The 20,446-nt window shown below is 45.1% G+C and overlaps 1 protein-coding gene across 1 annotated transcript in view; it reads right to left on the reverse strand.

The window, feature by feature from the left end:
* The window catches only part of DNAAF8 (dynein axonemal assembly factor 8), a 101,611-nt gene that overhangs the window by 22,033 nt on the left and 59,132 nt on the right, over positions 1–20,446 (reverse strand). Inside the window, exons 19-25 of the mRNA XM_054271159.1 lie at positions 19,890–20,034; positions 16,683–16,811; positions 13,285–13,503; positions 11,803–12,114; positions 10,102–10,176; positions 8,179–8,232; positions 6,135–6,304 (exon numbers count right to left, since the gene is read on the reverse strand). Of these exons, the coding sequence (XP_054127134.1) occupies positions 6,135–6,304; positions 8,179–8,232; positions 10,102–10,176; positions 11,803–12,114; positions 13,285–13,503; positions 16,683–16,811; positions 19,890–20,034 (1,104 nt within the window). The remainder of the gene's footprint in view (positions 1–6,134; positions 6,305–8,178; positions 8,233–10,101; positions 10,177–11,802; positions 12,115–13,284; positions 13,504–16,682; positions 16,812–19,889; positions 20,035–20,446) is intronic.

A 20,446-nucleotide genomic window follows, 5' to 3' on the forward strand; every position in this document is an offset into this window, starting at 1 on the left:
GGGCTGGGTGTGGTGTTTGTCAGTGCTCTGCCCCCTGGGCACAGGGTCACAGCTGTCACTCAGGGGTTTTTGGTGACAGCAGCTCTGCTTGTATGAGGATGAAAAATTTCAGCTTGTCACTGAGAAATGGTGACATTCATTCAGTTCTGTATAATACAAAATAATCCCTTCCTGCTTGAAAATTTTTGTTAGTTAAAAAAAATGGATTTAATCCACTTTTCTATGGGTTTTCTCTTTGGGCAATGAAAAGCCAGTGGTATTTTTTATGACAGCTTTCAAAAGGACTGATAAAACATATCAATATTCATCCAGGTTGGAAACAGCTGCAAAGAAAACATTCAGTTTCTGTCAAACAGACCAGAATAAATGAAACTATTTTGTTCCAGAGCTTCTAACCAGTGATTTTAGATCTAAATAACAAAACTCTTTTGTCTTTTGGTTGCTCCCCAGGAAATCCACAGGCTTGTGGTTGAAGATGATGTTGTTTCTAATGGTCACTGACGGTGCCAGGGAGCTTCTGGCAGCTCCTCTCACTGCTCACACCACTCCAGACTCTGCCAAATTGCTCTCAAAACACGGTGCTGCCCTTTCTCCATCCCCATCCTGCTCCACATCCCTGAGCAGCTGCCTGCAATTCAAGGAGCAGTTTCATAGAGAGGAGGAAGCTCCAGCTGTGCCCTGGCCCAGGGGGACTGAGAGGACGAAAGAGCAGAGGAATTACCCAGCTGCATTTACTGCTGGAAGCACAGGATGGGGATGGAGGGAACCCTGGAGTTCCTGAATCCTGCTCAGGAGGAGCAGGATGGGGCTGGAGGGAACCCTGGAGTTCTGAGTCCTGCTGAGGAGAAGCAAGAGGGAACCGTGGAGTTCCTGAATCCTGCTCTGGAAGCACAGGATGGGGCTGGAGGGCACCTGGAATTCCTGAGCCCAGTCCCTGCTGCTGCAGGGAATCCCCTGTGGTTGCTGAAGTCTGCTCAGAGAGAGAAAGTCAGATAAATTTTCCCAAGCCTTGTGCTGGGGGAGCTTGAGAAAGCTCAGAGAAAGAATTAAAATAATCCTTAATCTTTGCAGCTGGTGTTTTGAACGTGCTGTTTCTTGTAAGATGTTTACAAGAAGGTGCTGTTGGTAATTAGCCAATGGTGTGAGAGGTGTTGATGAGGACCAGTCAGGTCCAGCTACATCCTAAATGTCTAAAAAAAATAATGTGGTGTGCAATAAACTGGACATTTGCCTTCTGAGACTTGGAGTCTGTATATTGCTTTATTCACCTGTCCTCAATACAACAGCAACAATCCCCCACTGCACGATCAGGCCCCAGTGGAAAAATAAAGCCTAAACTTCCAATCTGCAGAGGTTGGACGAGCCCTGAAGGGAGGCAGATCCAGCAGAACCCCTTGGGATCACTGGATGGGCCCTGAAGGGAGGCAGATCCAGCAGAACCCCCTGGACAGGCTCTCCTTGCTGCCTGAGCACCACCAGGTCAGGCTGGAAGCTGAGGAGACAATGTCAGCTCTATTTACATGACCTTTATTTTCTATAATCATTACTAAAGTGCAGATAAAACATCTTGTTGTGGCTCCTGTGACTTGATAACCTCAGCAAAGAGCAGAGCAGGTGTTTTTTCTCATGCTCCAAAGGCCACATGCCTCTCTGAGCTCAGGGGGACTATTTCAGCTGGAAAAGCAATCACAGAGCTGAGCTGGTGCTGCCAAAGTTATTTGTCAAGTGTATGTAAATAATACATTAGAAAGGAAAAGGAGATGTGAGGTTGTCTTGCTTGCAGTGAATAAACCCAGATTTGCTCTCAAAACACAACAAACCAGCACTTGGGGCTCTCTAGAGATGGATTTTGGAGCATATTCCAGGTGAAGTGAGAACAAGCCCTGGACAGAACTTCTAGCAGGGACAGACACACTGGCTCCATCTTCTTCAGCAGGATATTTCATCATCTCATCAGTCCATAGAAATATCTCCAGGGGTGTCAGGGGATAGTGCCAGGCTCTCTCCAGCAGTGCCCAGGGACAGGATGAGCAGTAATAGCCAGAAATTAAAACAGAAGAAATTCCACCTCCACCTGAGGAAGAACTTTGTCAGGACCCAGAACATCCCTCTGGCTGTCCAGGACAGGCAGGACCCTGCCAGGGGGCTCAGAGACCCTGGCACCGAGCCCAAAATGCCCCTGTGGTTTCGATTATGACCCGTGGAGCAAATTACCAACCTTGTATGAAGACCAGCAAGCCACAACAGTTTAGGAAGAATAATAGTGAAGTTATCACGGGGTGAAAAAGTAGATTTTGGGGTTTTGGTATGGGGGTTCAGGGGGGCAAGATGGGGGGAACTGGGCATGTCCAGCCTTTCTCCTTCTCCTTCTCCTTCTCCTTCTCCTTCTTCTTGGCCTCCATCTCCTGCTGTGATGTTGGCACTTACAGATTGGTTTAGAGTAGAAGCTCACTGTCTAACATAGGTGACAGGTATTGGGAAGTAATTGTAAATATTGTATATGTAGTTTTAGTATAAAGACATAACACTGCCCCAGGGGCAGGCAGAGTGCCTGGAACTGTCCTGCTGGATGGACCTCAGCTGGACAGGAGAAAGAATTTTATAGATAATATACAATAAACAACTTTGAGACCAAGAAATGAAGAGCTCTGACTCCTTCTTCAAGTGCCAGGCTGGGAAAAGAGACTTTCTAACTCTTCTCGGGGTCACTCTGAGCAGCGAGAGAGCCTGACAGAATTTCCTTCCATGGAGGATGGCAGAGCTGTGGAACAGTCACCCAAGGAGGGCTTGGAGTCTCCCCCTCTGGAGACATCCCAAACCACTGGATATACCCCTGTGGATACAGGGATCCTGCCCTGGTGGGACTGGGTGATCTCCAGAGCTCACTCCCAAACCCAGGATTATCCTGTCTGGGATTCTGTGCCCTGCTAAATGTCAGCAGTTTGCCCCCATTTCAGGAGCCTCATTTGAGGCCCACCATTGCACCCCTTTGTGCCACAGGCTGAGGAGCAGATCCATCATGAACATTCCTCCCATCCAAAAGCTGCTCATGGAATTTAGCTGGAACAAACAGCCCTGCCCCCATGGCTGCCATTGAGCCACTTACCCACTGGATTTTGCAAATAACCCAGTCTCTGGAGCCTGCTGAGGCTTTTTCCAAATCTCCCTACTTATCCTGGGAGCTGAGCCTTTCCCAGCCCTCCCCAGGGTGAGCCATTCCTGCTGCTCTGAAAAGGAGCAGGGGCCCCTGGACAGCAGAAAGCATTTCCCACTGTCTGCTCCCCTTCAGCAGAGGCAGACTGTTCTCTCTCTGCTTCCTCACTCTCAAACCCTGCTTTTTTCCTCATGAACAGTCTGTAATTTTTATCCTCATTAGTCACCAGCTTTTCAAGGCAACTGAATCAATGCTCAACAGCTGCTCTGGTGTGTTGGAGAAATCCAAAAACAAGGAAATTTTCAGGAAACAACCTCTCCTCACATTTACCCCTCAGGCATCTGCATTGCTTCCTGAGGATATTTGAGGTTTTTAAGATGTTTTCTGTTTCAGATGATCAAAAAGGCATTTTGTCTTTAGCTGTGTGATTAAGTAACATTGTGAAGCACATGCCCATCAACCCTAATGGCCATTATATCTCTCTTTTCAGTGTAAATATTTCAAATTCAGATGTCTGTGCTCACTGTTACCATGCAGAAGGTATTAATTGTTCCAGAGCACTGCCTTGGCATGTGCCTGTTTTCTTCTGGAAGCATCTACCAAGAATTTCTATGAGACAATTTTATAAACTTTCCAAACTTAACCCAAGTGCAATATCAATTATAAATGTTTGTTTTTTATAAAGCCAAGCAGTTAAAGGTCTTCAGGAAAGCAATCAAATAACACAGATTGTTTTTCCCTAAGAGAAGTAAAAAAATAATAATCCAACTCCTCTCAAATGCCCAGAGTTCAGTTCCTTGGCTGTCACAGTATCCTTACACTCAGGGTACGTCATGTTGAGGAAAGAAAAGGTTTTTAATGCCATGAAAGAGCAGAAACAAACATCTATTTCTAGCTAATCAACCCCACAATGCCCTAAGATTTAAAAACCCTCTTTATTGCCTGTTAGACATGAGCAAGGACAATTTCCTCTCCTTGCAGGGGATTTTTACAGTCTGGCTCCCAGGGTTCAGCTGTGCCTGCAATGCAATCTCAGGTAACAGCACCCCAGAGATGTGCAGTCCCTGGCAGGCAGGAGGCTGTCCCAGCTTTAACCACATGGAATAAAGCCAGGCACACGTGTTCCCTGGATGTGCCCTACCTAGAATGACCTGGGGCAAGGAACAGAGTGTTGGGAAGGATGAAAGTTGGACAAGAAAGTCTCAAGTCTCACTGATATGTGTGTGCTTAGCAGAAAGATTTTTGAATGTAAAATCTGAAGAAGGAATAGAGATGGAAGCAAGTTTTGATATAGAAGAAAATAATTACTGGATAACCAAGGAGGCAAAGGGTGTGTTAGTTAGAAGGAGTTTTCATGGCTTAGAGCACAGGATAAACCCACCCCAAACAAGATGTTTCTACCAAGCAGAAAGATAGCACAGGTAAACAAGTCAGCAAATGTTGCAAGTAGAAAAAAGGTCTCAGAATTTTTCACTGCAAGAAAACTGAAAAACAACTTCTAGCTTAAACTGTAATGTACTAACTGTTAGTGATTGCAGAACAGTAACATGAATATGGTAATTATAGGAGTTATGATAGGCTACAGATAAAAGTTAAGGTATAGATTGGTTCTACTGTATTAAGAACTCAACAAAGAGAAGTAAATAATGCATTGTACCCAAAAGAAAAGTCTATAATGCACTGTAACCAATACCAAAGGGTCTCCAGGCCTGCCTGCAGCTGGAGCTGACAGCTGTGGGCACAGCTCTGTCACCCATGACTCTGGACTGCTGTAACCTCTTGGATGGAATAAACTGCATTTTGGAGAGCTGCCTGGAGTCCTGCATCCCTCATTCAGGACACCTGTTTGGCAGGGCTGAACAGACTCCTGAGAGCTCTGTACTGCCCACATCCTCCCCAAAGTTTCGTTTGGGAGAAACCAGGGCTGTCTTTATGGCTGTGATAAAAGCCCTCCGCTCTCTCTGTGCTGGTGAGGTGCTGATCTGATTGTTTCATGTGAAATACAAAGCTGTGTTTGGTGTCAGGTACATACAGGCAATGTGTGTATTTGTGATTGTAATATGTGTGGAAAACGACCATGGGACAGTTATAAAGATGAATTCTAATAATTACTAAAGAAAGTAAAGCATGGAAGAAGGCCTTTGAACCTATCTTTTGTTCACAATTAACCTTTATAAGTCTTAAATTTATTTAGGAACATTTGAATTAAAGTGTTAAAGATGTTGCTTTTTGACAGGAACTTTCTGCTTGTAGTTAAGCCTTAAAGAGTTTTGCAGTAATAACCTTTTGAAGTATAATTTTAGAATATGGCTTGTAGTAAGGATCTTTGAAACTATAACTTTAGAATATATAAAAAGGAAACATGCTTATCTCACACCTTAACAAAACAGTGAAAAGCAGCTTGAGAAAGGAAGATGAACATCAACTCAAGGATTAATAGTTTAGACCAAGGGAAGCTGGACATCACTGTTATGAGATTTATAGATTTATAGTCCTTGCAATCAAAAGGTGGACCCACATCTGGAGAGCTGGACCCCACCAGATGGGATGCTTCTTCCTTCTTTTAGAAACTGGACCACCACCATCTGGGGATACTCCTTTTGGGATACATCCTGACAAAAAACTAAATCACAATAGTGTATAGAATTGTGATGTAAAAATTGGGACTAGAAAGTGCTGATGAGTAAAAATTTGGAATAGAAACTTCTGAGAAAACTGATGAGTACCCCTATAAACACATGTAAGCCTCAACTATGGGTGTGCAGTTGGAGGGAAAACTTCCAGCGTTGTATTGCTCATACTTTACCATATAAATTAATAAATTGATTGCTGCTTGAATATTGGCCTAGTCAAGCTTCTCATTTAGAACATTCCATAGAGCTCTGAAATCCCGGGTGGGAACTGCTGGGCTTTTCAGGAATGGCTTATCCCCAGCTCATCCCTTTCCTCCCCACGCAGAGGTGCCATTCCCTTCACTGACCTGCTGCAGCTCCCAGGGCAGCAGAGAGGCAGCAGCAGCCACTCCCAGCTCCAGGTGCTTCATCCCGACCACGCAGAATTTCTCCAGGTGCAGATCCCACAGGATCCTGGGCAGCCCCTGGCTCCACACCCCGGGTTTGATCAGCAGCACCGTGCACAGAAGCTGTGCCCCTGCAACAAACACAGAGGGGTTTGTTTGCTGCCCTCGGCATGGGGAAACCCGGCAGGAAGTTCACAAAAATATCAAAAAATGAGTCCATAAAAAGCCTGGGCATAGAGGATCATGTATTGATTTGGGTTTGCTTTGTTGGGTTCTCAGATTAAAAATGTATCTGAAACAGTCCAAGCTTGGAGGTTTCTCCGTCAAGGAAATCTGTTCCAGGTCCTAAAAATTCTTGTGGCAGCTCTGTCGGATAAGATTCAAACCTTTATATTACAGATTAATGTTTTAAGAGAGATAAAATATTCCCTTTTGCATTTTTCATGTGAACCGTGGTGATTATGTGATGTGATCCTTGAGCAGCTCTTACATTCTTACTCTGGTGTTCTGTGTATCTTAGAGCTCTGTTTCAGAGAAGCACTGACAACCCTGACAGGTCCCAATTAATGTCATAAACCAATAATTAATTGAATTGTCTTTACCAAAAATTGACATTCCAGTAAAAAACCTTTTGCTTCTGACACAGCTCTCCCAGCAGAGCTGCCAGGAAGGTGCAGCACTATAAGGAGCAGAAAACAAACCAGACCAAGGAAGCTTTGCTGTCTGATGAAAATGGATTTAAAGGCAGAAAATACATAAATTCCGTTTTTAAATGACAGCATTTTCAAATTTTTAGTCTTGCTAAAGTACTTGCTACCAAGAGTATAGTTAATATTTTATCCTTATAACATCTTTCTGGAGATTTATTGGCAAGTGCAGTGTCAGAACCAGTCTGTGAGGCCCAGGAACTGCTGGTGCTGAACCACATCAATCAGCAGGAGCACAGGGGAACATCCTCCAGGCTGCTGAGACTGATCCAAGCTGATCTGTTTGGGTACAAAACATGTCATTTTCTGTTTCTGTACACCCCAGTACTAATTACACAGATGTCAATGCAGCAAAGCATCAACAAGGCTACCTCGAATTTAATGCTGTTATTTCCAGGTGACAAGCAGGACATGGCACAGAAACACAGGATCAAAAATAAAATCCAAGATTATTTCCTCCCCACTTGATATGGAAACTTAACCCTTGTACTGCAGGGAGCCCTCCTGTTACAGATGTGCTGTTTCCTCACATCATTCCTGAGCAGAAAGGTTCCATAGCAACAGCCTGGAAGTGCAGGGAGCTGCTGGGCTCCACCTCAGCAACCTCACCCCTGTGTGTTATGTAAGCACTCAGTGGCCTCCAGATGTTTTCCTCACCATCTGCTACGTTTTTGAGCAGATATTCTCATTCTTCTGTTGTGTGAGTCACTACCTGCTGCATATTTAGGGATTTTAGACACTTCAGGAGGATTGCACGCTTGGTTTGGTCAGACACCTTGTCACCCAGAGCTGGCTTTCTCTCCTCAGCAATTAACAAGAACTAGAGAAAATACCACTAATTACCAATGGAACAATCTTTGCTGATCATGAATGAGCAGAGGGACCTGTTTGGCAACGTTCAAACCTGCCTGATTTCCAGTTCTGGCTGCTCAGAGCCTTTCCTGGTCTTTATTACGTTTCTCTTCTTTGTAATATTTTTAGATCCATTCTTCACAATCCTTTCCTTTTGCCTCCCCCAAAAAATTATTACATAGGTTTTGATTTCATAGCCTAACTGAAAATAGAGTTTAGTTTATATGCTATTTATAGATAATAGTTCAGATAGGTATGACTTCAAGTGGGAACTCAAGACAAGCAGATACCACATCTGGCATGCTCAGAGTGCATCAGGCTGGATTCCAGCCTAAGGAAAATGTTGGTATAACCCTTTTTTTGCTTATTTTGGGCTGGTACATTCAGATTATTTAGCTCCACCAAGTCCTTGTCAAAAGACATTTTTCCATTTGCTCTTCTCTCACCTGCTTGCAGGAAGGAGAACAGGGATTCTGCTCGGCACCTCCAGCTCTCACCCACTGCAGGACAGAAGCAGATTTCAGTGAGTTTGGTGAGTTCTGAGACAATCTGAGAATTGTGCTATCATCTCTACACAAAGCAGCCAATATTGCACACTGATATTGATATTTGAGGGTGTTACCCTGGGACATGGATGGATTGATTTCAGATGTCCTGGGACACCCTGGGAGGGGTCACATTCCCCCCTTCTCTGGTAACCCCAGGAGCACAGGCTGAGCAGGGCTGCAGGTCCTAAATTGCTGAGTTTGCAGGGGTCCCCAGGATGAGGTGAGAGATGAGGAATCTGACTCCATGTTCTCAGAAGGCTGATTTATTATTTTATGATATATATAGTAGATAAAAGAATGCTATACTAAAGAAAGAGAAAGGATACGGACAAGAATGACAATGAAAAACTCATGACTGACTCCTCAGAGTCCAACACAGCTGATGGTGATTGGTCATTAAGTAAAAACAATTCACATTAAACCAATCAAACAATGACCAGCTGGTAAACAATGGCCAAATCACATTCCAAAGCAGCAAACACAGGAGAAGCAAACAGATAATTATTGTTTTCATTTTTCTCTGAGCCTTCTCAGCTTCCCAGGAGAAGAAATCCTGGCAAAGGGATTTATCAGAAAATATGACAGTGACACTAAATCATGTTGGATCTTGGTTACCTTTTCTGGGATTTCAGGGAGTGGTTAACAGTGGTTTTAAACCTATCTGTGTTCCTGATACTCCACAGTCAGCTCAGATGCTGCCCTGTTTCTGGAGTTTTGTTTGATGTTCTCTCAGAAACAAGGGGGTGCTGTGGATCCCGAGTGCTGCTGATAAAACCTCCCTGGCCCTTCCCCAGGCAGCCAGGAGTGGTTGCGCCAGTGGCTCTCCAGGAGAGCAGAGCAGGATGAAAGGAGCCTGGGGAATCAGAACTTAGGACAAAAGCCAATAGAGAAATGTTGCCTTCAGTCTAATGTAAAACCTGCAGTGAGCTGGAGATGAGCACAATCAAGGCACTTCAGGCACATGAGAATTGAGAAGTTATCAAGATCTAGGGCACAGTGAGGGGAATCCTGCATCAGACTGATAGAAGACTTCATTTTCCAGTGGCTGGCAAGTTTAGCTACTGTAACATGCAAGGTAGATAAGAAAAAACTAAAATCTGTTTGTCAAAACAGAATTACCGTTTTTTTTTTTTTTTATTAATGTCCAAAATCCATTTCTATCTGTTTTCCATAGTTATGTATCTGGAAGGTATTTAGCCAAAGAGTTGTTTTAGGTTTTTTTTTTCCTAATGAGCCCTCTTTTTCCACATGTTTGTTGCAATAACAAGAGCACAAATAACAGGTGGAACCAGCCCTGAGGTCCTTGCCTTGTCTCATAACTTTTAGCTCATCCTCCCAGCAGCAGTTTTTTTTCCTTAGTGCTGGGGTTACCAGAAAGGAATTTCAGGATCTGTGAATCCCATGGTGACCTGGGCAGCACTGGGATGTAAATGACAGAGACATAGGAAATGCACCTTCTGCTCTGATTTCACCTCTCCAAAACATCATGAAAATCATAATTTCTGGGATCTACACCTGAAAAAGGCTGCTAAAGAGCTGACATTAATTACTTTTCCAGCTGACTTTGCACACCATTCCTCAGCAGGGGGCTCTCAGGACTGTGGAGAGGAAATGTGACAATTCTCACACCTTCCCCCAGCACCAGGGGACCCAGCTGGCCTTTCCTCCCCAGCTGCCTGGCATGAGGATGTCTAACCAAATGTTAGGATGTTTACTAATCCCATGTCAATGCCTCTGACAGAGGGCACAGAGCTTTCTTCAAACTATTTAAGAGTCTAAAATAATTTGGTGGTTTTTTTTCAAGAGGCAGCTGGTGCTTACCTGTGGTCTTCCCTTCAGTCCTGGAGCTCCTGCCAGGTGGTGGCAGGAATTTCCCAGCAGGGCGGTGCTCTGCATCTGGAGAAGGAAGGTCTGGTATTTTTATGGATTCAAGACGGGAAACTTCCATGTCTGGGGCAGGAGGGTGGCAAAAGTAATTTTATTTAGCAGGGCAGATGTTCAACCTGGTACAAAATATTGTTCTTGAGCAGGGAGGTCTCTCCATTTCTCTCACAACAATAAAAACACAAGGAAAAAATGAAATTACCTTATTAAAGAGACAGTGCCGGATGCTGTGTTCTTTTGTTCCTCACAGTGGCTTTGGTGCAAAAGGCTGGCAGTGCCATTACAACCTCCCTCAATAAACTGAGCTCACAGCTCTGCTTTCCTCTTATCCTGCCTTTCCATCTCAAGATAACTTTAATTAAGGGCTGCAGTGCATGAACTCTTTAGAGTTTTAGGCACCACTTGGGGATGTCTGATGCCTTCTCTTCTGAAGGCTCCTCTTCTTGCTCCCCAGTCTCACAGAGGACACCCCCATAGTTCACTGACAAATCAAACTTGCTGTGAGAGCCTAAACCCAGGATCTTTTCCCAGACAAATCTTTCTTCATGGCATTCAGCAAAGCAAATTTGTTATTGCACACTACACAGGCACGGTGGGTTTGACACAAGTGGCTAAGTTTGTGTTGATGACAAAGGACTTTTCTTCCTCAAGGAAAGATAAAGGAAGGGCTGTAAATTCAAAGCACGAATGCACTTATGGGACTGCATCACTCCCCTTCAGCTGATACATGGTGTTACCACAATCTTTGATTTCTCTCTGCCTCTGAGTAATCATAAAATCCCACAATGGCTTGGGTTGGAAGGGACCATCTTGTTCCAGCTCCCTGCCAGAAACTGTCAGGGCTCAGAACTGTTTCTCTCTGGGTGAGAGGAGTCAGGCAGCCCCAATTCTTCTCTGAATATTTCACATTAAAATAAAACAGTGGGAGCTTGTATTCTGCTGCTCTAAACCATCCAGTATCAATAACCCCACAGTCTGCACAGTGATTTAGTTTTAAGAGGCATGGCTATACATTTCTTGCTACAGGAGGAAACTATCAAATTTACTGTGCTGAAAGATCGATGCTGGCACACATCACTGAACCCTGAGAAGCTTTTGACAGCAAAGGTCTCCATTCCTCTCTTCATTCTCCTCCAGGATAAAAAGAAATCTCAAGAAATCTGTTTTCTTACAGACTGGTCACACCTTCAATCTCCTTGAGCACAGGGCAAGGCTGAGGCATCAAGCTGCAAGTCTGGCACCACAATTAGGGGCCCACATTTAGGTGTGAGAGCTCTTGGGCTCTGTTCTTCAGGTTCTCTTACAGAAAGGGTTTAAAATGCATGGTATTATTTACTGATCCTGCCAATTGCTCTGGTATGTAATTAGTACTTATGGAGTACCTCAAGATCATCAGAAAGGGCACCAGGCCAAGCACAACCACATTAATTAAAAAAGCCAACTTGCAGGTGACCTCAGCTGGCTCCTGCTGGGTTCATTGCCTCATCATAATTCAGCCAAGCACAGAATTTACCCCCACATTATTACATTCTCCTGTGCCTGAAAAAGACCCCAGCACTGAATTCCTTTGTCTAAGGTGAATCAACTCCCACACCCCCTACAGCTGAGGAGAACACACACACTAAAACCGTGCCTTACCAGTGACCAAATCTGCCTCTGTGAAGAAGAGGATGGCTTGTCTGAAGGTCACCTCTGGTGTCAGGGCCATGAGTGCCTGTGGGAGGCTGTCCCCTGTGCAGAGCCTGTCCCCGCTCTGTGTCCATCCCTGCAGGGCAGCTCCCAGGGCCAGGAAGGCGTCGATGCCGCGGAGCGCGCACACCAGGACAGGGCTGGACGTCAGCGTGCCCAGGCTGCTCTGCCAGTGAGTGTCCCCAGCCTCAAAAGGGGTCACCTCCCTGGCCTGGCACCCAGTCAGGTGGGGCAGCCACTTCAGGCCCAGCAACTCGAGTCCTGAATCAAGAAAAATGGTTTTAGCACCAGGCAGCAGCTTGTGTTTCATAGAAGTCGTGCTTTCTTTTGGACACAAACATTTTATTTCACGTGGGTTTTTTCCCTGCACAAGTTCCTATGCTGTTCTGACTTCTGTTTCATCCAGAATGGACTGTAATGCAAACACAGGAATATACTGGGAAAACCCATGAGATGCAAGTTCTAAGAAATGCCATTACAGTGGAGAACAAAAAAATGGCTATCTGGGAAATCAACAGGGAGCCACAGGGAGCAAGTGCCATGATTTGATTAGAGAGCACAGCTAATGGAGGAGAGTGGAAAGGGAATCGCTGAGAGTACACTGATAACAATGTGGCTTGGCACAGCATAATCCATAATTATGGATCCTTTAGCACCTCTCATAACACTTTAAGCAATGTTTAGCAGAATAACAAACTACAGCAGAATGCTGACTTGTCTCTAAAGTGGTTTCAATGTTGTTGGGGTTGTAAAGTTGTCTTCTGACTATGTAGGAAGGTATTTAGGGTTCAATCCACGAGTGCTGGAAGTTTCTGTTGGCTCAGATCTCAGATACAGAACTTCACAGGATTTTAAGCAGTATTTCAACTCAGTTTTGGGAGAGCCAGATGCAACACAGTGTAAGACAGGCAGACTCGAGCCCTTTGTGCCTACAGCTCCTGTGTTATCACACTTCAGTGCAACCTGCACATGAAATTACATAAATCCCTGTCCTGCCTAGGGCCTGACAGCCCTTTTCATGCACATGTGAGCAGCAGTGTGGGGACAGCCTTGTGCTCCTCCCTTGGGTGAACCAGAGCGTGAGGAGCCTTGGTTCTGCTCACCAGGGCTGTCACTGCAGTCACAGAACAGAGCTGGCACTGCCAAATTCCTGCCCCACTTCCAGCCCAGCCTTACCTCCCCCTGCTCAGGGAGGGACACAGTGCTCTGTGTTACATAAAAGCTCTGCAAGCCCAAGCACTACTTGGAACTCATTTGATGCTCTCTGAAGCAAATTATGCCCACCTGAGCTGTTTGTGATTGCCCATAACAAACCAAGAGAAATTCTTCAGCTCTCTAGTGGGGTAACAAAGAAACCCACTCTTTCTCAGGCCCCTGCGCCACATTTTCCATGATGTTCCTGCCGTGCTAAAAAGAGCTACTCAGGGTAGCCCAAGGTCTCCAGAGCTGGGTTACCTGCACTCTGAGGCTGATCCCTGATGGGGGGCAGCAGGATCTGCTGGAGGAGCTCCCCAGCACTCTTCAGAGCCTTCATCCCCACCAGTGTCAGCATCACCACCTGCTCCATGCCGGGCTCAGCAGCGAAAGCTCGGTGGCTCAGGAAATCCAGAGGGATGGGATGGGGCTCTGGCACCACGCTGAGGTTTCCTCCTGCCCAGGGAGAGCATCAAAACAAAACTGTTACCCCATGAAAACACAGCTCAGGCTTTCTGCTGTGAAGGAACTGTATAAATCCCAACCAGCGTTTCACTGCCTCCTCACACTGCAGCTCAGGAAAATCTCCTGAAGGAGGAATATTAACACAGCAAAGCCCCTCTAATTAGTCCCAGTCCTTCCCTGGAATTGCATTTTGCCGTGTAAAGCAAATACATTCCTTGTAATTTTGATATCCTTATTCACACCATTAGGCAGAGCTGATAGATCTATACTAAAATTATTTAAGGCACCAGTTTTGGGTTGATAACTAATGACTGACTTCACATTAAATCAATACTTCATTTTGCTTTCTAGGACATTGCAGGGCACACAAGTGGGAGCTAATTTGGGGACTGCTGTAACTCTGTGCTTCTATGCACAGTCCTGTTGGGAACAGCACAGCCTGGAGAATCCCTGGCCCATCAGAAATCCCTGTTTGTTCCATACTGATTCACGACATGATTATGTAAGCAATAAACATTTATTTACTTACTTATTCCCACATCATAACATTTCACAATGCTAGAGAATTGTGAATGACATGCATTTAATTTTCATTTTTCCTTAGGATTTAGAGTCACTTTGGTTTTGGAGAGCAATATGTTTTAATTCAAAGTCCTGGCATTCAAATTTTCAAATAATTAAATTAAATAAACTAAGTTAACTTGCTGAACACATAAAAACCCCCAACATGTAGTTAGTGAAATAAACATGGGAATCTTTTTTACTCCAAGTGTACAGAACTAGGAGGTTTAAGACTCACCCATGTGAGTCATAGATTAAGAACAGAAAACCCATTTCCTTGCTGTTTGAAATCCTATCAATCTCCCAGCTTTGAATGAATGGGTTACCAAAGTGAATACAACTGTACAAACTGAAATTTAGAATATCTGAGTAAAATGAAATTGGAAAGTGCCTTTCCTGCACCTACAGAACTACAGCTGCCAGCATTTATCACTTCAGCACATTCCAGTTCTACACACAACCAACAATTTATCTCATTTTAATATTTTGACTTCTCTTGAAACTATGGCAAGAAATACGTATTGATTGGCTATTAACCTTCTAATTATCTTAATTAAGGCTTAATTGGATGTTACTGTGTCATGTTTCAATAATTTCTTTTTGCATGTATCTTTTAACTTATTTTATAAAGGTATTTTCACTTTGATTTCCATTGATTCTTCCATAAGAGTTACTGTGATTGACTGGCAGCAGAACTGTCACTGACATTTTATGAAAATCCTTTTGCTAGGATTTTTCTCCTGAGAAGTTGAGAGGCTTCAGAAAGGAAATGTAAACAACAATTATCTGACGGCTGTGGAATGTGGTCTGGAGATGGTTTAACAACAGGTGCATCTTTGATTGGTCTCATGTGAATTGTTTTTACTTGATGACCAATCACAGGTCCAGCTGTGTTGAGGCTGTGAGCAGTCACAAGATTTTATTATCATTCTTTTCTAGCCTTCTGATGTCTCCTCTCTCTTTCTTTAGTATAGTTTTAGGATAGTATTTTTAACATAATATATATAATAAAATAATAAATCAGCCTTCTGAAATATGGAGTCAAAATTCTCATCTCTTCCCTTGTCTTGGGGACCCTCAAACACCACCACACAGAACAGTGAATGAGATCCTACAGACAAACAGCACATTCCTAATGGTTTTATCCAGGAAAATCCCCTGTTAGTGTGGCTGCTCCATCCCTGCAAGTGTCCAAGGCCAGGTTGGACAGGGCTTGGAGCAACCTGGGATAGTGGCAGGTGTCCCTGCTGTGGAATGAGATCACAGAATCACAGAATAATGAGGTTGGAAGAGACCTCTAAGATCATCAAGTCCAACCTATGCCCTCACACCTCAACCAGATTATAGCACCAAGTGCCATGTCCAGGCTTTTTTTAAACACATACAGAGATTCTACCACCTCCCTGGGAAGAGCATTCCAGTGCTTTATTATTATTTTGGTGAAAAATTTCTTCCTAATATCCAACCTGTCCCTTCCCTGAGGTAGCTGGAGACTGTGTCCTCTGGTTCTGTCAGAGACCAACCCCACCTGTGTGCAGCCTCTCTTCAGGAAGGTGCAGAGAGCAATAAGGTCACCCCTGAGCCTCCTCTTCTCCAGGCTGAACAGCCCCAGCTCCTTCAAATGTTCTTCACAGGGTTTGTGTTCCCAGCCCCTCACCAGCCTCACTGCCCCCTCTGGATGTGCTCAAGCATCTCAACATCCTTCCCAAACTGAGGGGCCAGAACTGGACACAGCACTCCAGGTGTGCCCTCACCAGCGCTGAGTACATGGGCAGAATGACCTACCTGCTCCTGCTGGCCATGCAATTCCTAATTGTTCCAGGTTGCAAGGCAAGATGTTTTCCATTACCATCTGTATGGCAGTTGTCTTTTGTCAAGTGGGCAGTTTGCCTTATCTCTCTCTGAGTGATCACAACCACTCCTCCCTTGGGAGGGGACATCTGCTGATAACAGCTATTGAATGTCCCTGCATGGCTGATAAGAACTACAGAACTACACATCTTCCATCCCACTGGAAGATGGGAGCCCAGAGGGAGGAGCCAAGCATTGCTACCCAGATATAATCTGGAGATTCTGGAATAACTGCACGGCTTCTCCACTGGATTTCCCAGAGGAGCAGCTGCCTCTTCTTCCACTGGATCTTCACAGGAAGACTACACCCTTTTCTACAAGATCCTGCTCCAACAGAACCAGCCCTGACACTGCAGGAGGGCTGCAGCCACAATTCCAATTGGACTGCCACCAACACCCTGACCCACAGGGTGTCAGGTTGGCTTCTGACTCTGTCAGTGTTGTTCTAGTGTACTGCATTGTTTATTTTATCTTCTTATTTTCTTCCCTACTAAAGAACTGTTATTTCCTCCTCCCATATTTTTCGCCTGAGAGCCCCTTAATTTAAAATTTCTAGCAATTCAGAGGGGTGGGGAGGGTTCACATTCCCCATTTCAGGGGAGGCTCCTGCTTTCCCTAGCAGACTCCTGTCTTTCCAAACCGAGACACTAATGCAGGCCAGGATGCCATTGGCCTTCTTGGCCACCAAGCAGATGAGGTTTGAGGTCCCTCCCAGCCCAGATCAACCCAAGTGTGTGCCCCTGGAGCCCCTGACGTACCCAGGCTGAGCAGCGTGGCCGCGGCATACGGAGCCCCATGGAAGCACAGCGACGGCTCCTGTTCAGCAGCTGCAGGGGGGAGGCTGTGCCCAATGCCAGGGCCTGCCTCTGCCAGCTCCTCCATCAGCCCTGTGCTCAGAACAGCAGCACATGTGAGCAATGCTGAGCTCTGCTCAGCCTGACATGAAAACACTCTGCTGTTTCAGTCACTGGTCACAGCTCCGCTACAGACTGAGCTTACCTGAGACACCAAACTCAGCTGAACCATCCCCTCTTCCTAAAATCACATGGGCCACTTAAACAGGTGCAAGGAGCTCTAGAAAACTGAGGCTGGACCACAGCTTTCTCTGGCTTTTTCAGCACACCCAGTTGTTTCTATCCCCTTCTAATTCTTCTGGAAACTGAAACGTGGAACAAGTGCACAGATGCTGCCACAGAGCTCCTGAATTTGAATAAATATCTTAAATAAGGTGGTGTCCACTAGGAAGAGTCCCAAATCTGAGCCCAGTGCTCATGTGGAGGCCCTCAAGGTGTCTCACACTTCCAGGCATGAGGCCAAAGTCCTGCATCCCACAGGGCCCTTGTGGGCAGGGAGGTATTGCTGGGGTGACAGACCTGAACAGAGACATCATGTTCTGCTCCTGTGATTTCCAGCCTGGAAAACATCCCATTCCACGCCACTTTTACAGACATTAAGTGCTTAAAGCCACAATCTCTCAGCTCCCATTCTCCCTCTAAAGAGCTGGGCTGTGCACAGGCAGTGCATTAAGGTGTTGCATACAGTACATTTCCACAACAATTAGTTCAGCCTTCTGTAATAATGTTTCAGGCCACAGTTTTAAAGGCTTGTTATTTTTTAAATTACTTTGTACACATTTGATTGCTTCCTACCATACAAGCCTGTCAAAAATTCACTGTAGTGGAGCATGGGAAATGGATTATTTGTGTTACAGGCTGATGGCAAAGCTTGGATGTCAAATGTACCACTGACAATCACCTGCTCCTCAAAATTCAAAAGGCATGAGGCACCAAAAATGGGTCACCACTGTCCCAGCAGTATTTCCTGTTGTTTATTCAAACTCAGGGCATGGCAGAAAGTAAAGCCTGGACAAAAATGTGTGGTGTTTGGACCTCAGGACACAGATCCCACCAATTTATCTGCTCTGTTTCAGGAGTATTTGTTAAGTTTTAACTTGCTTTGAAAACTGAACAGCATTCGAGACCCTGAAGGGGAAACTGCTTTTCATATTGATTACAAATGCAGAATTTCTTAGTGAGGTATTTAACCTACTACAATCTCAGTGCAATTCTGCACTTCCCAGATGCCAATCCAATGCTTGTGGGGAAAGAATTTCAGCTTCCCCTCTCCAGGGCTCTGGAATATGGACTGAGGTGTCTTTCTGCAGTATAGGACTGATGAAAATAGCACAGAACACATGGAAAGAGACATTTGCAAAATCTGTCACAAACAAAGAGAAAAACCCTGAGTTCTCTAGCATGAGGGATAATATTTTATGTATTTCTAGTGGAAATTTCCCCGTGCAAAACATGAACACAAAACATCATCTGTGGCAATGAGGGAAGCTGCAGAAACTGCACTTTTTAATGAGCAACTTTCCCTGGGTGCAGAGGCAGCAGGTGACACGGGGCTATAATTACTGTGCCATGATTAATCCTCTGTGTCTGCACATGTTTTCAGAACATTCTGTGATAGTCTCAAGAGAAAAAGCCCAGGACTATTTGAATTGTCATTGTTTCCCCCCTTCCCAAACCTCTAAATGTTCTTTCCTATTGTGGATAAATTAAAGGAAGCAATTGGGCTGGGGATGAATGTCTCCATCAGGGGCTGTGTGGGATGGTGCTAATGGAAGGGTCATGCACAGTGATCCCTCTTGGGAAGAGCCAGGGCACGATTTCTGTTCCCTCCTGACCACTGCTGTTGCCTCTGATCTTCCCCACTTGAGGTCAATGTGAACTGATCCTTAAGAAAACAGAAACTCAAGTAAGAAAATTTAAGACAGCAACTTGGCTGGGTTTTGGCAGTTCCTCCACAGAAAATGAGTTACTTTGGGGTGCTTGGAAGTCACAAGGATGCAGGACTCAAAGCTGAGGTTGATAGGATCAGATGCTGCCCTCAGGTTCAGTGGCACAGCTGGATTTTGGCCACCCTACCTCTCTGGGCAAAAAGAGTTTCTGAGAGGAGGTGATTGAGGCCATAAAATCCCAGCAAGAGCTGGGAGGGACCCACAAGGATCCTTGAAATCCAACTGCTGGCCCTGAGCAGGACAGCCCCAACAACACCTCCATGCATTGAGTGTGAGATGCCAAAGTCAGGCCCAGCTCTGAAGTGTCCAGGGACAAGGCGCACAAATCCAAACAGAAGGTTACAACCTCACATAAGGGAAAACATTTCCCATAATGATGGAACAAAGGTCTGGGGATGCAGGAGAATTGTCACAGACATCTTTTATGAAAAATCCTTTCCTTAGGATTTTTTCCTCCTAAGAAGCTGAAAGGCCTCAGGAACAAAATGTAAACAATGGTTATCTGCTGCTGTGGAATGCAACAGGTGCATCTGTGATTGGTCTCATGTGGTTGTTTCTGATTAATGGTCAATCACAGTCAGCTGTCTAAGACAGAAGCTTTTGTTAGCATTCTTCTTTTTCTATTCTTAGCTAGCCTTCTGATGAAATCCTTTCTTCTATTCTTTTAGTATAGTTTTAATATAATATATATCATAAAATAAAAAAATCAAGCCTTCTGGAACATGGAGTCAGATCCTTGTCTTTTCCCTCATCCTTGGATCCCTGTGAACACCATCACAGAGAATCTTTGCCCTTGCAGATTTTTAAGACCTGACAGAAAAAAAGCCCTGAGCATCCTGAGGGAATTCATTGCTGATGCACTGCTGAGCAGGATGTTGGATCAGAGACCTTCTGAGGCCCCTTCCTTCCACCAGGAACTACTTGGTGATTTTAAGTTCAAGAGGACTCCAGAGCTAAAGATCAAACAGCTGGCAAAGGCCAGGCAGCTCTGTTGGATGTGCAGTAGTGACTGATTCACACCTTGGTCTGGAGATTCCTACAGCAACATGACCATGATATTCCCCATAAATATTCCCTGCACTGCACAGCTGTGGTTGCACTGCTGATGTGGAACCCCCTGCAGTGCAAACCCTCCCTGGCAGGCTGCTGGGCAGGGCTTTACCTGTCAGCAGGGCAGGGATGTGATGTGTGGCATTCTCCCTCCTCAGCAGCAGCACCAGGCAGTGCCTGCGGGGCTCACCAGGGACCTCTCCTCCTGCAGCACCAGCAGGTGAGCCTGAGCTCTTGCCAGGGCAAAAGACAGCAATCTGAAATAATGAAGGGCAGATTAGACTGCTAAATCCAGATGTAATTACTATAGGGCTCAAGCAAATAGATAAATTACAATGGCATAACAAGATCCAGCTCACCACTGAGCCATAGGAACTCCAATATCTGGGTGCTCTGCGTCATCTTTTCCTGAGACAGAGAAACTTAATTTAAACTCAGGGAAGAGGCTTAACACAAAATCATTCTGTCCTGCAGCTGGGCTGGGCTAAAACCAGAGCAGTTGTAATTCAGCTGATAGGTGGTACCATCCACCATAAGTGGATGCACCATAAGTCACTCTAAGATTATCTGGAGTCTCAAATGAAGGGATGATTTTCACATTGGAGCAGTGGTTGCTGCTGTTAACTCCTTAATGGTCACTTAGCAACATGCTCCAAATATCTGGCCATT

The sequence above is a fragment of the Melozone crissalis genome, unplaced genomic scaffold (genome assembly GCF_028551555.1).
Source record: "Melozone crissalis strain CALT ecotype California unplaced genomic scaffold, PUWL_Pcris_2 ptg000012l_1, whole genome shotgun sequence".
Taxonomy (NCBI): domain Eukaryota; kingdom Metazoa; phylum Chordata; class Aves; order Passeriformes; family Passerellidae; genus Melozone; species Melozone crissalis.